Source organism: Chiloscyllium punctatum, chromosome 8, assembly GCF_047496795.1.
Source record: "Chiloscyllium punctatum isolate Juve2018m chromosome 8, sChiPun1.3, whole genome shotgun sequence".
In the NCBI taxonomy this organism is placed as follows: domain Eukaryota; kingdom Metazoa; phylum Chordata; class Chondrichthyes; order Orectolobiformes; family Hemiscylliidae; genus Chiloscyllium; species Chiloscyllium punctatum.
The window spans coordinates 127,259,564-127,280,315 of NC_092746.1; the positions used below are offsets into that span (position 1 = coordinate 127,259,564).

Below are 20,752 nucleotides of genomic sequence, written 5' to 3' on the forward strand. Positions count from 1 at the left end.
CCACCCAACACTATGCCATCTGCACATCCAGAGAAATTACACTAAATCATTAATATATATTGTGAATAGCTGGGGTTTAAACTCTGATAGTACTCCACTGCAGTACCCATCAGTTGTCTGTCACTTGGGAAAAGACTGATTTATTCCTATTCTTTAATTCCTGTATGCCAAATAACTCAGTACACTATGCACAATTCCATGTACTTTAATATTATATCCAAATGGATATTAAACTGCCTTGATGATAGGGTTCAGAGGGTGGTGGTGGAGGGTTCCTTTTCAGGCTGGAGGCCTGAGGCCTGTGACCTGTGGTGTGCGACAAGGATCGGCGCTGGGTCCACTGTTTTTTGTCATTTATATAAATGATTTGGATGTGAGCATAGGCGCTAAAGCTAGTAAGTTTGCAGATGACACCAAAATTGGTGGGGCGGTGGACAACAAAGAAGACTATCTCAGGTTACAACTGGACCTTGATCAGATGGGCCAATGAGCCAAGGAGTGGCAGATGGAGTCCAATTTAGATAAATGTAAGGTGTTACATTTCGGTAAGACAAACCAGGACAGGACTTATACGGTTAATGGTAGTGCCCTGGGAGTGTTGCCAAAAAGTGATCTATGGTTATGGTGCATAGTTCCTTGAAGGTCGAGTCAAAGGTAGACAGGCTGGTGAAGAAGGCATTTGGCATGCTCAGTCAGAGCGTTGAGTATTGGAGTTGGGATGTTATATTCTGACCATACAGGACATTGGTGATGCCGTTTTTGGATTACTGCATACAATTCTGGTTACCCTTCTAGAGGAAAGATATTATTAAACTTGAAAAGGTGCATAAAAAATTTACAAGGATGTTGCCAGTACAAGATTACTTACAGTGGGGAAACGGGCCCTTTGGCCCAAAAAGTCCACATCAACCCTCCAAAGAGCAACCCACCCAGACCCATTCCCCTACATTTACCCCTTCACCTAATCTGCGCATCTTTGGACTGTGGGAGGAAACCCACACAGACACAGGGAGAATGTGCAAACTCCGTACAGACAGTTACCTGAGGTGGGAATTGAACCCAGATCTCTGGTGTTGTGAGGCAGCAGTGCTAACCACTGTGCCACCTACTAAGCCAAGCGACTGAGTTATAGGAAGAGGCTGAATAGGCTGTGGCTTTTTCCCCCCCTGAAGTGTCAGAGGCTGAGGGGTGACCTTTTGGAGGATTTATAAAATCATGAGGGGTGTGGATAGGGTGAATAGCCAAAGTGTTTTTCCTAGGGGCGGGAGTCAAAACTAGAGGTCATAGGCTTAAGGTGAGAGGGGAAAGGTTAAAAAGGACCTGAAGGGTAACTTTCTCGTGGAGAGAGTGGTGCATGTATGGAATGAGTTGCCAGAGGAAGTGGTGGAGACTGGTACAATTACGACATTTAAAAGGCATCTGGATGGGTATATGAATATGAAGGGTTTAGAAAGATATGGGCCAAATGCTGGCAAATGAGACGAGGTCCGATTAGGATACCAGGTTATGAATGAGTTGGACCAGAGAGTTATACAGCATGGAAACAGACCCTATGACTCCGTGATAACCTTGGATTTCTTTACGGATTAAAAATCTGCCTCCGTCAGCCTTGAATATAACTTAACTGTCTCTACAGCTCTCTGTGGTTCAAAACAAAAATCCACACAGATTCACTACCCTCAAAAGGAAATTCCTCCTCATCCTTGTTTGAAGTGAGTGACCTCTTACTCTGAGCTTATGCTGACTGGTCCTATACTCTTGCACAAAGGGAAGCAATCTTTCTGCGTCTACTCTGTCAAGTACACAACGCATCTTGTGCGGTTCAATAAATTTGCAATCTCATTCTTCTAAACTGAGTACCAACGATTCAACTTCTCCTCAATCTCCAGGGTCAACTAAGTCAACCTTCTCTGGTGCCTCCAATGCTGGTATATAATTCCTTAGATAAGGGGCCGTCTGATACTGTCTGTAAGGCTACACAGAGAGTTTGAATATTAAATTTGAGTGTACAAACGTCACCCAAAATTGTCGTAACCTAAGATTTGAAAAAGGATTTCAGATTTTTAGTAACGTACATGCATCAACCCTTTACCATTCCTATCAACTCAAGTAAGTTACACAATTTAAATTAAAGCATTTTTTGTTTGCAATGTAGAAATATTATGGAAAAAAAAGTGTGCTTACTGAAGGTATGAGATGTAACACAGCATCACCAGTTAGTGAGCCCACAGCCAAACTTATGAAGAATTGTATAATATACTGATATGCCGTGGTACAAGAGGTAAAAAACAGAATCACAATCCCCAACACAGCACAAAGGCTCACAACTAATGTTGCGATTGATCCGTATATATATTCTGGGGGGGGGAAAAAAAAAGAGGCATTTTATCAATGCAGTAACTGATATACCAAAATTAAACATTTAGACCTGAATTTTCAGAGAGGCTGAGAGTATTTCTACCTTTATTAAAATGGAGGCAGAAGCTCAAATCTTGAAGGCCCTTCCCAAACCTGGCCTTCATTATTGTGCAAGAGTGGGTGGGACCCAATGGAGTGGGCTCGAATTTGCACATCTGATGGTTTATGAAGGTAAATACAACATTGAAACGCAGCTGGCCTTGGGCTTTTCTGATATTCGTGAGAGGGATATCCAAAACATGACTCACGCACTTTCCGCCTTGTGGGTGTAATGGTTTTTGGAATATTTTTGACAGTGGTCACATGCTCTTTGGAAGGGGCCAAATTAGACATGATGGCATTTTTAAAAATGCACAAACTAATTGGAACTGTCAAGATAGCTGTGAAGAGTACTGTCACAATATCTGACACGAGAACTGTGATTCTGTCCATGCGCTTTCATTTCCAATTCTTTAAATATCTGAAATAAACTGTCCACAGTCTTAAATAAGTCAGTGTTTGCCATTCCACTCTGATATAAGCAAACATAATTTTGAGTGTTAGCATTAATAAGTGACTGTTGCATGGCTAATTTCACAACCTTTCACTATCACAGTGTAATGTTTGGCAAATAACAAATTTGATAACTGTTCCAAGTCACTCTTTTAAGTGGGACCGCGCATTCAAATTTTTTTTTTTAGTAAGGGCTCAAAGGAAGTTAAAAAAAGTGAAATGAAGTTCTATCAATGAGAGTGTTTTCTTTAGCAAGTGAATTAATTAATAGACTCTTAAGACCTTTATTGATCACAGCATGGGTCTTGATGGCTGTATAAGGGGTAGATATTTCCTAAACAACCTGCTCAGAGATGTTATTACATACCTCAGGAGCAGGTGGGACTTGAATCCAGGCTTTCTGGTTCAGACAAACTGTGCCACAAAAGCTATTGAGTGCATGGTGTATACTAAGTATGTTGGCATTGTATGTGCAAAGGCCAATTGTGGTAGGCTATGTGCATGGATTAGCAAACCTTGACACTAAATTGGCACAGGGCTATGAAGGGGCATGAGGGTGGTGAGGGGTACAGTTTGGTATATGAACTTTAAAGGGAATCTGAGGTGGGCAGAGGTTGACATGGAGGGAATGGAAGGGTCATGGTAGATGGGTATAATTTGACAGAGAGAATATGAGGGTCTTGAGAGATGTAAAAGGGCATGGGTTGACATGAATTAGATTAGATTACTTACAGTATGGAAACAGGCCCTTCAGCTCAACAAGTCCACATTGACCCACCAAAGTGCAACCCACCCAGACCCATTCCCCTACATTTACCCTTTCACCTAACACTACGGGCAATTTAGCACGGCCAATTCACCTGACCTGCACATTTTTGGATTGTGGGAGGAAACCGGAGCACCCCCACGCAGACACGGGGAGAATGTGCAAACTCCACACAGACAGGAATTGAACCCAGGTCTCTGGCAGAGTGAGGCAGCAGTGCTAGCCACTGTGCCACCGTGCCGCCCATGGTGGGGTAGGAAGAGCATCTGAGACATGGAAATCAGTCCTGCTGGGCCTAGCAATGAGCTCAGAGGGATTCCACCCCATCAATTTCATTTTTAATCTTTTTTTTAAGTTTCCTCAGCCTCCTTGGTAAGTTGTAGGGTCCCCGCCTTCCTTGCAATGGCCACCATTTCTGGTGTGCTCTGATGCTGTTGTGCTGCCAGACCTGTGGTTCGGTCAGCAGCTCTTGGGAATAGACAATTGTCCTGAATAAGATGGCATCCATACTGGCAGCTTACACATGAGCAGCTGCCCATACAGTCAAAGGGTAGTCCCTGTCGGTTTACTGTGTGCGTTACTGGCACACGTTTCTGGCTACTGTCACGATTCCAACCATCTTTTCGGAAAACGTCATGTCTCATCTAAATGATGTCGCCCTTCAGTACAGCTCTGGAGTGTCAGCCTGGATGACCTACCCAGGTCTCTGGACTGGGACTGCCATCTCCAGTCTCTGACTCAGATATGACAGAGCTGCCTCTGAGCCACAGCTAAGACCAAACAACCCAGACAAGCATTAAGTTTGGAATAAATGATATTATAAAATGCTACAAACATCCTTGACGTTGCCGGAGAACCTTACTTTCTGCAGTGGTCAGCTGAAATTCATTGTCCTCGGTGACGTGGTGGTTTCTGGTGCAGGCTTGACTCAGAAGTTGCTGGATCAACGCAGGACTCAGCTGGACAAAGTCACCACGAGAAATCATGGCATTGATTGGAATGCCATAGATGGTCATTATTTCAGTGGAGCTGAAGCATTTCTGCAAACAAATTGCCAGGGCGATTTAAAAAAAAGAGAATGGCAGTTAGTCAAAGCTCTAACGTATCAGTCCTCATTCTAAATTGAGTTTTACAGGCTTGTTTGCACAAGGGAGTGACCAGCAGGGACAGAGTTTTATTCAGAACAGGTCAGTACCTTAAAAATATAGGAGGAGGTGATTCAGCCTCTTCAAATAAAAGCTAATACTGAAGATGCTGGGAATCTGAAACAAACACAGGAGTGCAGCAGATCTGGCAGCATTGGGGGAGGGAGAAAATGGGTGGCACGGTGGCTCAGTGGTTAGCACTACTGCCTCACAGCACCAGGGACCTGGGTTCAATTCCAGACTTGGGCAACTGTCTGTGTGGAGTTTGCACATTCTCCCTGTGTCTCTGTGGGTTTCCTCAGGGTGCTCCAGTGCATCCACAATCCAGAGATGTGCAGGTTAGGTGAATTAGCCATGCTAAATTGCCCATAGTGTTCAGGGATGTGTGGGTTAAGGTAGGGGTCTGAGTGGGTTACCCTTCACAGGGCTGGTGTGGACTCGTTGGGCTGAAGGGCCTGTTTCCACACTATAGGAATTCTATTAAAAAAAACATTTCAAGTCCATTATGATTATTTTCTCCCCACACAGATGATGCCCTACCTGCTGCATTTCTTCAGCACTCTCTGCTTGTTTCAGTCCCTTGAGCTTGTTCTGTCACTCAGTTAGATCAGTGATGATCTATATCATAACTCCATCTGACCAATGTGTTTCTGTAACCCTTCTGTAATGGTGATTGGACTATAAATCTCAGCTTTAACAATTTTCAATTTGCCTTTAGCATCAACAAATCTTTGGAGTAGTTACATTATCTTTTATGTGAAAAAGTGTTTCTTGGTATCATTTCTGAATGGCTGTTAAATCTTCAGGTTGAATCCCAACAGCTATTATGCAAAGGCCTAGCTACAACTTGGTGAATGTCAGTGGGATAACTCCTTTGAGAAGTGACTGATTGATTGCCCATATATGGGTTTCACTTGGTGGGTGGGCTGAGGATCTGATCACAGGCCTTCCCATCTTTGGCCCACAGCTAGCCAAGGGGTTTAGGTATGCCGCAATCCTGACTAAACAATTGTCCTTCTCATCTCCAAGTACACCACGATAGACAGCATAAGATTCTGCTTATCATCACTCATTCAGGACTGTATTACAGCTTGACTTGATTTGTATACCACAATTTACAGACGCTGATGGAAATGCTGGTTGAACTGATTTTCCTGCTGTAGTATTATCAGGAAAAGATGGGTTAATATTTTGGATAGAGACTATTGAGTTACTTTTGAAACGTTAGCCTGACCTTCTATTTTCAGATTTGACATATAACTATGGTTTTGCATTTCTGATTCCCAAGGCTTGCAGATTTCTTTTTCTAGCAGCTTCAGTATATTCACTGTACTGTACATGGTCTCAACTGTTTACATCGGCAGCAAGGTGATAATTTGATAGAAACCTTTTTGTTTCTGAACTGCTTCTTAAGTCAAAAAAAACTATCCTAACGTTCTGCTGCCCTCTGGTGGCTGTATATTCGTTCAGTTTGGCCTGAGTCATTGATCTGTCGGAGATGAATGAATGAATATACAGCCACCAGGGGGCAGCAGAATGTTATAACATGATTAAAAAGTTTAAAATCACACACCAGGTTATAGTCCAACAGGTTTAATTGGAGGCACTAGCTTTCAGAGTGCCACTGCTTCATCAGGTGGTTGTCCACAATGAAGGAGCGGCACTCTGAAAGCTAGTGCTTCCAATTAAACCTGTTGGACTATAACCTGGTGTTGTGCGATTTCTAATTTTGTACAGCCCAGTCCAACACCGGCATCTCCAAATCATGATAAAGTTTGATACTGCCTGCATTGTAAATCATTTTAATGCCCCTTAAGTTTAAAGGGCATCACGTTTCTCTTAATGTCCACAAACAGATTGAAATAGGGATTTTGTTTTTCGCCTAGCTTGTTTAGATTACTTACAGTGTGGAAACAGGCTCGACACCAACCCGCAACCCACCTCCCCTACATTTACCCTTTCACCTAACACTACGGGCAATTTAGCATGGCCAATTCACCTAACGTGCACATTCTTGGACTGTGGGAGGAAACCTGAGCACCCCTACGTAGACACGGAGAATGTGCAAACTCCACACAGGTAAAAACAATGACTGCAGATGCTGGAAACCAGATTCTGGATTAGTGGTGCTGGAAGAGCACAGCAGTTCAGGCAGCATCCAAGTAGCTTCGAAATCAATGTTTTGGGCAAACACCACACAGTCAGTTGCCTGAAGCAGGAATTGAACCGTGAGGCAGCAGTGCTAACCACTGTGCCACCGTGCACTCATATCAGAACTGGAGGTCTGCCTCACTTTAGAACAATTAGAATGCATCCACTAAAGTGTTGCTAGGCTGCACTTTGTATACTTAAAGAGCAGATGCACGAAATTTTGCCAAAAGTCTTTGTGCAGGTAAAGCTTGAAACTGTCTGCAGAGATTGCTTAAGTATTGCTTCTAAGCTGTCGGTTTGGAGGCTGGTAGAGTCGGGAGATGGGGGGGGGGGGGGGGGTGAGAAATAATGAGAAATTCTCCTGACAGCCTGTGGAGCTGCAGCTTTTTCTGCCATTAGGCGTCTAACTTTTCCTGAGACACCAGATACGGAAACCTTTCAAGAATTGATTGGCAGAGTTAAGGAATATTATGACACCAATTCTCCTTTAGTTCTGAGATGCTAAAGCTTTTACTCGGCAATTCAAGAGCCAGGGCAATTTGTAGCGTGGTTTTTGACTAGGTTAAGATGACTGGCAGAAGACTGTTAATTTGGTTTAGCCCTTAATGAGCTGCTTAGAGATCATCTAGTATGCAGGATTAATGATGTGACTATGCAAAATCACCTGGTGCCGAAGCTCAGCTGGACTTCAAATAAGGACTACAACTGGCTTGGAAACTTTTTTTAAAATTTTAAAATATATTTTATTCATAGAAAACAAATCATTGGTACATGGACAGTTAATGAATCCACTCAGATCTATAGTCTTTTTACTTATAGATGATGAATTAAGTCTTTGATGTCCACCACACTCCATATTTACAGACGGCCTCTTCCCTGTAGCGGAGGTGACAACAGAGCCCAATTACTGAGTGTGACCCCCCCCCTTAGTCTTCAGCAGAGTGACCTTACACAGCGGTCTTTCCCTGCTGCGACTTGGTGGCAGCTGCCCCAAGCTTCAGTGCATCCCTCAGCACGTAGTCCTGGACCTTGGAATGTGCCAGTCTGCAACACTCAGTCGGGGTCAACTCCTTCAGCTGGAAGACCAGCATGTTTCGGGCAGACCAAAAAGAGTGTCCTTTACTGAGTTGATGATCCTCCAGGGACAGTTGATGTTTGTCTCGGTGTGCATCCCAGGGAACAGACCGTAGAGCATGGAGTCCCGTGTCACGGAGCTGCTCAGGACCAATGTTGACAAACACCACTGCATTCCTCTCCAGACTTCCTTTGCATAGGCACATTCCACAAGGAGGTGTGTGACAGTCTCGTTCCCCCCGCAGCCGCTTCGAGGGCAGCATGAGGTGGGGCAGAGAGTCCGGGCGTGCATAAAGGATCTCACAGGCAGAGCCCTTCTCACCACCAGCCAAGCCACGTCTTGGTGCTTGTTGGAAAGTTCTGGCGATGAGGCATTCTGCCAAATGACTTTGACAGTCTGCTCAGGGAACCGCTCGACAGGATCCGCCCTCTCCTTTTCCCGAAGGGTCTCAAGGACACTACGTGCTGACCACTTTCTGATGGACTTGTGGTCAAAAAGGAGTTTTTCTTCACAAATTTCTCCATGAGGGACAGGTGATATGGGATGGTACTTGGAGCATTCTGCAGCAGCAAGGCCAGGCCCATCCTTCGCAACACCGGGGACAGGTAGAACCTCAGTACGTAGTGACACTTGGTATTTGCGTACCGGGGATTCACGCACAGCGTGACGCAGCCACACACGAAAGTGCCCATCAGGGTGAGGGTAGCATTGGGTGCGTTTCATCCCCCCCTTTCTCCAGATCTTTATACATGGTGTCTGTTTGGACATGGTCCATCTTTGATCTCCATGTGAAGTGGAAGATGACTCAGATGACTGCAGCGGCGCAGGTTCGGGGAATAGGCCAGACCTGTGACGACACAGTATTTCACACCAGATGACCAGGTTTTTACCCGCGATGGAGAGCAACTCTTGATCCCTTCTGCCCAGTTTTTGCCTTGCTATGGTGACATGCTCCTCCCAAGTCTTGGTGCACGCCCCAGCCCCTCTGAACCAAATACCCAGCACCTGCAGGTTTTCTGTCCTGACGCTGAAGGGTAAAGAGAATTGGGTCGGCCCAGTTCCCGAAGAGCACGGTCTCGGAAAATGCAGCAAGTGCAGCATGGGAATTGCAAGGTATTCTGATGGAAGCAGACACCCTCGCTCGGCTGCCTGAGCTGGGCGGCTTTTGCCCGAAACGTCGATTTTCCTGCTCCTCGGATGCTGCCTGACCTGCTGTGCTTTTCCAGCACTACTCTGATCTAAACCCCTTGAGAGTATCAGTTGAGTGCAGGCAACCCAAAGAAACCCAAACATGTAAATAGAAAACAGGAATTGTCTGCCTTGCTTTGCCTGAGGCCCACTGAAGATGTTACCTAGTAGGGTAGCAAAACATCTGGAAATGAGCCTTGCAGCTCAGCGAGCAAACCTACATCCGAAACCTCAACGTGGGCTACAAATCTTCTCAAAAGTTGCTAATTGAATTTTCTTGTCAGAGACAGATTCTTGTCAAACTGAAACAATTGGTATTAATAGGGTAAACCAAAAGGCTGTCACAGCTAGAAATTTTGGACCCAGAGAGACGGTAGAGGATGGCACATTGTTATAGGAGCAAGAGTGAATATCCTGAGGAAAGATTGGTGGCAAATACTGGCTGAACTCACTAGGGCAATCAGGTAGTCTCTAAAATGAAGATGTTGGCAAGAGCTTATATCTAATGGCCAAGCTTGCAGGCAGATATAGCTGTGTTGGTGAGACAAAAAGATTAGCACCGACAACTCCTGCACCTTCACGAGATGGACTAGATAAATCTTGGGCTCGGTTCCATGTCGACTCGCAGATCCTTTCATGGGCTGACTGCTTTTATAGTCATTGTAGATGCCCATTCAAAAAAGTAGTTAGATGTTCACTGAGTCCATTCATCAAATACTGGAACGATGATAGAAATATTGTGCATGTCTTTTGCAACACATGGAGTCTGGAAGTATTACAGATAATGGGCCATCGTTTACCGGGCACGATCTTTAGTTATTTCAAAGTCAAATAGGATACAACATATTTGGACAGCTCCATACCACCCATCGTCTCATGGCCAGGCAGAAAGAGCGGTCCAAACTTTGAAGCCTGGACTGAAGAAACAGCCTATAGCCTCATCACATACCAAGTCGCCACAGTCCTTGATAATAGGATGACTCCACATGCAAATACAAGGATAGTGCCGGCAGAGTTGCTAATGGGTAGAAGACTCTGCGCCAGGCTCAGTCTGATCTTTCTGGACCTGGGGGAGGTGAGGGTTCATGAGACAGCATCAGGACCTCCAGTGCAGAATCCAAGATCCTGCCAAGCAAGAGCCACAGTTTGATACAGGGCACAAAGTTTGGTATAAGAATCATGGGAATGGCCCTGCATTCGTAATAGGCATGATCAACACGAGATTAGGACAAGTGACAAAGTTTGGATCAGTGTGACTGTCCTGAATAAGCATGTGGACCATTCGAAAGCTGCAAGTTCATAGATGGTGTATGAAAGAACATGCCCTGCACCACAGAGCCTTCAGAGATGCTTCAGGAAGCTGCTGATTTATCCTCTCCATCAATCATGGTCAGATCCTCTAAATCAGACATGAACATGACAGAAGTAACCACTCCACCATTTCTGCTTCCCTAACTTCCCACACTAAACCAGGTCCTGGACATTTATCGACCTTTATATTTTCTAAGATCTCCAGCACTTCCTCTTCTGTAATGTGAATTTTTTTCAAAACATCAGTATTTATTTCCCGGAGTTCTCTAGCCTCCATTTCGCTCAGTAAAAAAAATGACAAAATATTATTTAATATCTCTCCCATCTCCTGAGGTTCAATACAGTTGACCTTTTTGATCTTTAAAAGGAGCCCTACTTTCTCTCTAGTTGCTCTCTTTCTTTTAATGTACTCGTAAACTCTGAGTTTTCCTTAATCTTTACTGCAAAGGACATCTCCTATCCCCTCTTTGCCTTCCTTATCTCTTTTTTAAGAATGCCCCTACACTCTTTATACTGGTCAAGAGTTTCATTTGGACCCAATTGTCTATATCTAATAAAACATTCTTTTTTATTCTTGACTGGAACCTCAATATCTTTATTCATCCATTGTTCCCTAATCCTACCAACCTTACCTTTCATTCTAATGGGACCATAATTTGATGATGCTATGGCTTTGAGAGACTCCTTTTTCCTTTTGTTTTTGAAAGAGAGGTCTTAAGACAGAAGTGTGGAGCTGTCTTGTTGGAATGGCAGTAAAATAAATACCTTGGTGAGACCTTAGGTTGTTATTTGAAAGTTGGAACAATAGAAGCAGCCTGGATGGGTGTGGCCAACTCTCACAGACCAGGATTTCTAGTTTTAACTTTTTTAGCTTGGAGATTCAGCAGCAGTTGCTGTTGGAGTCACAACAGGGTTGGAAGCTGCAGGAAAGGTCTCCTTGCTGCTACCCTCTGAACATTTGCTTGATTTGTTTCTTTGTTCTCTCTGGGTTGTATGTGAGAAAATCGGATTTCTGAATTTGCTTTCTTGTCTAGGTGTGTGTTTATGGGACATTACTATATTGGAACAGTTAATTAGTAATAGTTACTATATCTTTTATTCTGTTGACTTTTCTAATAGAGTTAAAATTATTCTAAATTCCTCTTTCTTTTGTTGTATTTTAATTACAGTGTTTAAATAAATTGTTTTGCTTAAAGTCGAGTAGTTTGACCAGTCACATTGTATCTGGATCATGGCACTTTACATTTGCCCTTAAAAGAAGAAAAGTTAAGGTCTAGGCTGCCTTCAAATATTTTGAGTAAGTCTGATCTGCTCCATAAAAATAGTAACTCTGAACTCTTTTGAAAGCTTGTCAGACTTGTCACACTTCTCAAACATCCTTTTACCTGCAAACCGTCTGCTCCAATCAACTTTTGAAAGTTATTGTCTCATTCAATTAAAATTTGCCTTACGCCAATTGAAGATGTTAAATTTTAAAAGGTCTGGAGTCACATGTAGGCCAGACCAGATAAGGATAGCTGGTATTTTCCCTAAGACATTAGTGAACCAGATGGAGTTTTCCTGACAATTGGCAATAGATTCACGGCCATCATTAGACTTTTAATTCCAGATTTTTCTATTAATGAATTCAAATGTCATCATCTGTCATAGTGAGATTTGAATTAGGGTCCCAAAAGACTCCTGGGTCTCTGGATTAACAGTCTAGTGATGATACCACTAGGCCATTGCTTCCCCAATAAAAAGTCTCCTGATATATTGAGTAAAGTCTCCTGACCTCAGCCTAGGGACATGGGTAATTGTGGCACCATTAACTATTGCTCTGGCTTAGATCTTGTACCTCTGCTCAGGTTTGACATTGAAACTGAAATGTTCCTGGTCCACTGTTCCATGCACTCAATGTATAATTTAAGGGCAACCAATTGAGCCCAATGTGTAGCAATGTAGAATCATTCTGATGAACTTTGAAGCAGCTAAGTCAAGGTTTCCCAACAGTGTCATAAAGAAATGGCTTAAAGAAGTGTGGTATTACCGTGTTCCACCTATTGGCAGTCATGTTAGCTTCCTCCTTCTCCAGACCAGTGGTTTTCCGCTGTCTGTGATCTTCTCCATGGTCCTCATCCCCATGGTCCTCATCCCCATGGTCCTCCTCATCCCCATGGTCCTCTTCATGACCATGGTCTTCTTCATGACCATGAGCTGTGGAAGCTTCATTTTCATTGTGAACCAGACCAATTTCAAGCATCACCTCCTCAAGTTCTGTAAGGAAAGAAAGAATGATCTGCATTCCTATAGTGCCTTTCACATCATCACAAGCCTCTATGTCCAATTCGATTTTAAATACAATCAGAAGAACATAAAGCAGAATTTTCCTTTGTCTGACATCACAGGAATGATGGTAAACAAGAAAAAAGTCCAAAAATCATATTTCAAAGAAAAACAACTTTCCCAATTAACTCCTCACTTTAGATAGTGAGTTCAGAGTCTTGGTGCAGGGTAGTGAGATGTTCATTTCTATGCATTTATATCTCATTAATTGTACGACTCATTGAATTAATATTACACTTGCAAACCTTCTCCTCTCAATTGAGAAACCTGACTGGTAAAACAGAGCAGGTACCTGGCATTATGTGCATCAGTGCCCATTACAGATTGAGGAATGCCGGAGTCAGCCATCTAGCTTCTTTAGATATGGAACCACTTCTTCTGCACATGGTACCTTCACCATGCTCTTCCCCAATCCTTCCACACAACACGGCCTTAGCACAGCACCAGCCTCACAACATTATCATGGCTGCTCTCAAGCAAATTCAACCATTACTTGAGGGCTTCAGGCATGTACTTGGGAAGTGAGGGACAACGAGGACTTGCACGAGACCATAAGGCACCGGAGCAGAAATAGGCCCTTCAGCCCATCAACTCTGCTGTGCCATTCAATGAGGTCAGGGCTGATCTGATCATCCTCAACTCTACTAGTTGCCTTTTCCCCATAACCCTCGATTCCCTTACTGATTAAAACTCTGTCTGACTGAGCCTTGAATAAACTTAATAACCCAACCACAACACCCCTCCATAGTAAAGAATTCCACAGATTCAGTACCACTTGAGAGAAGAAATTCCGCATTATCTGTTGTAAATGGTGACCCCTTACTCTGAGATTAGGGCTCTAGTCCTAGACTCTCCTACAAAGGAAAACAATCTTTTCACACCTACCTGACAAACTGGGACCCCTGGTTGAGCACTCATTGGTTATCAAAAACATCCTTCCTGTAGCTACCCAGTCTAACCTCGTCAGAATTTTATAAGCCTGGATGAGAGCCCCCTCATTCTTCTAAACTGTCGTGAACCTTGCACTAAACGATCCAGTCTCTCCTCATACATCAGTCCAACCAGCCCAGGAGACAGACTGACAAATCTTTCTTGCACTTCTTCAGTAGCCAGAACATCCTTCCTCCGATCAAGAAAATAAAAAATGCACACAGTACTGCAGGTGTGGTCTTATCAAAGTCAGTTCAGCAAGACTTCGCAGGTCGTGTATTCAAAATCTTTTGCTGTGAAGGTCAACATACAATTTGACTGGTTTAATGATGGCTGCATCGATTCGCTTACCCTCAGTGGTTGATGTATCAGAATACCAAGATCTCATTGGGAAAGGAGCAGGTGCAATCAATCACTTTTCCGATAATAATTTGCCCCCCTGATTTTGCTACCAAAATTAATAAACTCACATTTATCCGCAATCTACTGCGCCTGCCATGTATTTGCCTATTTATCTAATTTGTCCAAATCACACTGAGGTTTCTCTGCATTCTGCTCACTCTCCCACCATTATAACAGATGTTGTAACACAGCATTTAGCAATGTATAATATGATTATTCAGAGTCAGCATGACGTCATAAAGGGCAGTCATGCCTGACAAATTTACTGGAGTTTTTTGAGGAGGTAACAAGCAGGATAAATAAAAGTGAAGCAATGGATATAATATATTTGGATTTTCGGAAGGTGTTTGAAGGTATCTCACATTAGGTTACTTAGTAAGAAAAGAGCCCATGGTTTTGAACATGGATAGAAGATTGGCAACTGAAGACCACAGATTTGGGACAAGGTGGGCATTTTCAGAATGGCAACATTTAAATAGTTGGGTACCACAGGGATCAGTGCTGGGGCTGCAATTATTTACAGTATATATTAATAACTTGGATAATGTAAGTGAATGCATTATAGCCAACTTTGCAGATGGCACAAAAAACATTAAAAATCACACAACACCAGGTTAGCGTCCAACACGTTTATTTGGAAGCACTAGCTTTTGGAACGCTGCTCCTTTGTCAGGTAACTAGTGGGGCAGGATCATAAGACACAGAATTTATAGCACAAGATTACAGTGTCATACAACTGATACAATATATTGAACAAACCTAGAGATTGCTGTTAAGTCTTTCATCTTTTAGAATGAGTTGTTGGTATCGATTCATTAAAATGTAAAACACAAAACCCCTTTCAAGTCACATTCCGAGATAACTTTACAGCAATCTCTAGGTTTGTTCAATATATTGTATCAGTTGCATGACACTGTGACCTTGTGCTATAAATTACGTGTCTTATGATCCTGCCCCACTAGCTACCTGATCAAGGAGCAGTGCGCCGAAAGCTAGTGCTTCCAAATAACCCTGTTGGACTGTAACCTGGTGTTGTGTGATTTTTAACATTGTCCACCCCAGTCCAACACCAGCACCTCCTTATCCTGACAAAAATAGGTGGGAAGGCAAGTGGTAAAGATGGCACAAAGATTCCGCAGAAGGTTATAAACATCTTAAATAAAGTGTGTAAACACTAGGTAGATGGAATATTATGAGGGGAAAATGTGAGGCTATGAACTTTGGCAGGAAGAACAAAGGAGCTGAATATCATTTAAATGGAAAAGGATAGCAGAACAGAGGGATCAGAGAGTCCTCACCCATGAATCACAAAAAGCTACCATCAAGGTTCAGTGGGTAATAGGGAAGGTCAATGGAATGTTGGCTTTTATTACAAAGGGAGAGGTGTATAAAAATAGGAGGGCTTTGCTAAAGCTATAACAGGCAACCACAGCCAGAATACAACAAACAGCGTTGGGCTCCTTATCTATGGAAAGACATTGGAGGCTACCCCAGAGTAGGTTCACTTGGCAAATTCCAGTTTTTGGGATAAATGGTTGGGTCATTAAGTATGTTCAAGGCTAAGATAGAAAGATTTTAGATCTGTAAGGGAATGAAGGGTATGGGGAAAAGCACATGAAGGTGCGATTGAGGATTATGAGATTAACCATGATCTTGTTGAATAGCAGAGGAGGCTCGATGGGCCAACTGGCCTATTACTGTCTAACTGTGTTCATTTATAAAATAAAAGCAAATTATTGTGGATGCTGGAATCTGAAACCAAAAGAGAAAATGCTGGAAAATCTCAGCAGGTCTGGCAGCATCTGTAAGGAGAGAAAAGAGCTGACATTTCGAGTCTAACTGATGAGCTTTGACAAAGGGTCAGTAAGACTCGAAATGTCAGCTCTTTTCTCCTCACAGATGCTGCCAGACCTGCTGAGATTTTCCAGCATTTTCTCTTTTGTTCATTTATGTCCACCGATGAAATAGTTTGAAGGTCTGCAAAAGGTATCTCAAATGCAGGAGAGGGGCTAAGGCTGGAATCAGGAAAGCTAGGAGGAAGCATGAAGAAAGGATGGCAGGCTGTACTAAAACCAAACAGTGAAATGTTCTTCAGGCATATTAATAGTAAAAGATTAGTGAAGGATGGAGTGGGACCAATAAGGAACAAGCAGGATAAACTGCTCACTGACGCAAAGGTAAAGGCAGAGATACTAAGTGAATATTTTACTTCGATCTTTACTAAATTAGAAGATGGTAACAATGGCCTCTGAAAATGTGGGCATTGAGCAACTGAGCAGTTTAGTGAGAGATAAAGAAGAAACTAAAAAAGGGTAGCTGTACTCCAGGTTGAGAAGATACCCAGGCCCCAGATGTGATGCTACTACGTGATGAGAGAGTTAAAGGAGTGGTTGAAAGAAATTTTCCAGGACTCTAAATACAAGATTAGTCCCAGGGGATTGGAGGATTATTAGTGTGAGATTGTTACTTAAGAACAAGACAAAGGATAACCTGGGAAACTGCAGACGTGTCAGCTTGTCATCAATAAGAGGCAAACTGATGGAGGCCATAATAGAGGATCACGGTGAACATGCACTTAGAGAAAAATAACTTTACACTAGTCAAAGGAAAAAGGAAGCATTCTACAGGTCTCGGCAACTACAAACTGACAAGGCTCTTGAGGAGTACAGAGAAATTAGGAAGGAACTTAAACGTGGAATTAGGAAGGCTAAAAAGGGACCATGAAATGTCTTCAGCAAACAGGGTCAAGGAGAATCCCAAGGCTTTTTATGTGTGTAGTAGAAGAAAGAGGGAGCAAGAGAAAGACTAAGCCCACTCGAGGACAAAGGAAGGAAGTTATACATGGAGCCACAGGAAGTAGTCCAGATCCTTAATGAATATTTTGTATCAGTATTCACCAAGGAGAAAGACATGACTGATGTTCAGATCAGGGATGAGTGTGAGAATACTCTAGAGAATGACATTTTATAATCGAAGGAGGACGTTTTCAGGATCCTAAATTGCATTAATGTAGACAAGTCCCCAGGGCCAAATGGGACCTATTCCTGGTTACTGCAAGAGGCAAGGAAAGAAATAGCTGGGGCATTAGCAGATATCTTCACATCCTCTTTGGCTACAGGTGAGGTTCTAGAGGTCTGGAGATTAGCCAATGTTGTTCTCTTAAGAAAGGAAGCAGGGATAATCCAGGAAATTATCGGCCGGTGAGCCTGACGTCTGTGATGGAGAAGTTCTTGGTGAAGATACTGAGGGGCAAGACATATGCAGATTTGGAAGAAAATGGAGTAGTTAGTAACAGTCAGTATGGTTTTGTACAGGGAAGGTCATGTCTTACCAACCTGAATGAATTTTTTTAATAAGTGACAAGGATAATTGATGAGGGAAGAGTTGTGGATGTAGTTTATATGGACTTTAGTAAGGCAATGGATAAAGTCCCACATGGCAGATTGGTACAAAAACTAAAATCACATGGGATTCAGGATAGGTTGGCTAGATGGTTACAAAACTGGCTTGGTCATAGAAGACAGAGGGTAGCGATGAAAGAGTGTTTTTCAGAATGGAGACGGGTAACTGGATGGTTACAGAAATAGGGAGGGAATAGAGGGATGCAGACTGAATAAGGGAAGAGATTTGTTTTTTAGTTTAGTTAGGGTATGATGATCAGCACAGGCTTGGAGGGCTGAAGGGCCTGTTACTGTGCTGTACTCCTCTTTGTTTTTAATCAGTATGGCTTGCCAAAGGCAGGTCATGTCTGACAAATTTAATTGAGCTGTTCAATGAGGTGACACAGGCAGTGGATGAGCGTAGTGCTGCAGATATTGTATCGTTGGATTTTCAAAAAGCATTTGATATGGTGCCATATAGCAGGCTGGTTAGCAAATCAGAAATATTTGGGGTTATTGGGTCCTTGGCAGCATAGATTAGATGCTGGGTAAAAGATACGAAACAGAAGGTAGATACAGATGGGCATTTCTCAGATGGCGAGGAGTTGAAATAGTGTTCTCAGGGATCAATGTTGGGACCCCTGATTTTTTTCTGATTTATATTTGGAGATGGATGTTGAGGGAAAAAATCTCTAAACTTGCAGATGATAGTAAGTTAGGGAGAATAGTGAATTGTGGGGAAGATGCTCAGTCACTTCAGGAGGGACATCAACAAGGTGGCCAAATGGGCCGACACCTGACCAAAGAATTTCAATGAGAAGAAACATATACAGACTCAAATGGTACAATTGAGGGAAGTACAGGAGCATAGAGACCTCGGGGTTCACATGCATAATTAGGTGAAAGGATAAATGTAGGGGAATGGGACTGGGTGGGTTGCTCTTTGGAGGGTCGGTGTGGACTTGTTGGGCCAAAGGGCCTGTTTCCACACTGTAAGGAATCTAATAATAATTCTCTGAAGGTGGTCAGGCAAGTTGAGACTGTTAATAGGACGACTTATAGGACTCTTGGATTTACAAATAGACACAGAGTATAGAACATAGAACAGTACAGCACAGTACACGGCCTATTGCCCTTGATGTTTTGCCAGCCTTCTATCCTACTCTAAGATCAGGCTAACCTACATACCCTTCATTGTACCATCATCCACGTGCCTATCCAAGAGTTGCTTACATGTCCCTAACATATTTGACTCTACTATCATTGCTGGCATTTCATTCCACACGCCCACCACTCTGGTGGATATAAAAGCAAGGTAGTGATGTTACACCTCAATACCTCATTGGTTTAGACCACATTTGAAGTATTGTGTCCAGTTCTGGGGACCTTATTTAAGGAAGATGTTAAAGACTTGGAGAGAGTTTAATGGAGATTTATTAGAATGATACCAAGAATTAAGAAACAAGGTAAGATTAGAGAGATTGGGCTTACTCTCCCTGGAGCAGAGAAGATTAAGAGGTGACTTTATTGAGGTGTTCAAAATTATGAACAATTTTCAAAGTTAGATTACTTACAGCGTGGAAACAGGCCTTTTGGCCCACTAAGTCCACACCGACCCGCACCCATTCCCCTACACCGAATACTACAGGCAATTTAACACGGCCAATTCACCTAACCTGCACATTTTTGGACTGTGGGAGGAAACCCATGCAGAATGTGTAAACTCCATACAGACAGACAGTCGCCTGAGGCGGGAATTGAACCCGGGTCTCCAGTGCTGTGAGGCGGCAGTGCTAACCACTGTGCCACCCACCATTTTGACAGGATAAAGAAAGATACTCCATTTCCACTAGTTGATATGTCTGTAAGTGGGGGTCACAATTTGAAGACCATCTGCAAGAGAGGTAGGAGTGAGATGGGGAGAAATCTTTACTCAACATTATTAGGATTTGGAATACGCTGTTGAGATGTGCTGGAGGCAGATTCACAGGAGGTTTCAAACGAGTTGAATTTATATTTGAAAGTGATGAAGTGGAGGGCTACAGTGATAGGGCTGCAAAGCGGAACTAGCTGGGTAACTATTTCAGGAGCCAGTACAGACAAGATGGGTCAAAAGACTTCCTTTTGTAATGTAAACATCGATGACTACATGATTCTATATCCAGAAGCTGCCATCACTTGTACACATCACCTACAAATGGCCACCTCTTCCCAAAGCCGATGGTGCACCCAGGAATAGCCATTGGAAGATAAGGGACACCCCTTCCAAACCTGGTTCATGACACCAGTAGGAATTACACTGACAAACGTGGAGCGAAGGAGAAGACCGCTCGCACTTCTCCCATAGACATCATGGAAGGGAACCATTGGCCTCCTGAAGATGAGTCATAGAGTCAGAGTTCTACAGCACAGAAACAGATCTTCCAGTCTAACTCATCTGTGCCAACCAAATATCCCAAACTCATCTAGTCCCACTTGCCAGCATTTAGCCAATGTCTCTTTAAACCCTTCCTATTCATTACTCACCCAGAAGCCTTTTAAAAGTTGCAATTTTACCTGCCTGGTCTGGCAGCTCATTCCATATACACACTACCCTGTGTGTGAAAAAGGTTGCCCCTCGGGTCCTTTTTATACATATCCCCTCTCATCGTAAACCTATTTCCTATCCTCAGAAAAAGGCCTTGGCTATTCCACCGTATCCATATCCATCATGATTTTATAAACCTCTGTAAGGTCACCCCTCAGCCTCCGACACTCCAGGGAAAACAGCCCTTCGGCCCAACAAATCCACACCGACCCTCCGAAGAGCAACCCACCCAGTCCCATTCCCCTACATTTATCCTTTCACCTAATTATGCATGTGAACCCCGAGGTCTCTATGCTCCTGTACTTCCCTCAATTGTACCATTTGAGTCTGTATATGTTTCTTCTCATTGAAATTCTTTCCAGCAATAGCCTCTCCCTCCAACCCTGGTAACATCCTTGTAATTCTTTTCTGAACCCTTTCAAGTTTAACAACATCTTTTGTCTAGCTGGGAGATTGGAACTGAACACAGTATTCTAAAAGTGGTGTCACTAATCTCCTGTACAGATGCAACATGACATCCCCACTCCTATACTCAACGCACTGATCAATGAAGGCAAGTGTGCTTAACACCTTCTTCACCAC

At 43.1% G+C, this 20,752-nt stretch overlaps 1 protein-coding gene across 1 annotated transcript in view; it reads right to left on the minus strand.

Moving 5' to 3' along the window:
- The window catches only part of slc39a4 (solute carrier family 39 member 4), a 70,604-nt gene that overhangs the window by 27,076 nt on the left and 22,776 nt on the right, over window positions 1-20,752 (minus strand). Inside the window, exons 4-6 of the mRNA XM_072576452.1 lie at window positions 12,576-12,802; window positions 4,539-4,716; window positions 2,185-2,357 (exon numbers count right to left, since the gene is read on the minus strand). Coding sequence (XP_072432553.1) covers window positions 2,185-2,357; window positions 4,539-4,716; window positions 12,576-12,802 — 578 coding nt within the window. The remainder of the gene's footprint in view (window positions 1-2,184; window positions 2,358-4,538; window positions 4,717-12,575; window positions 12,803-20,752) is intronic.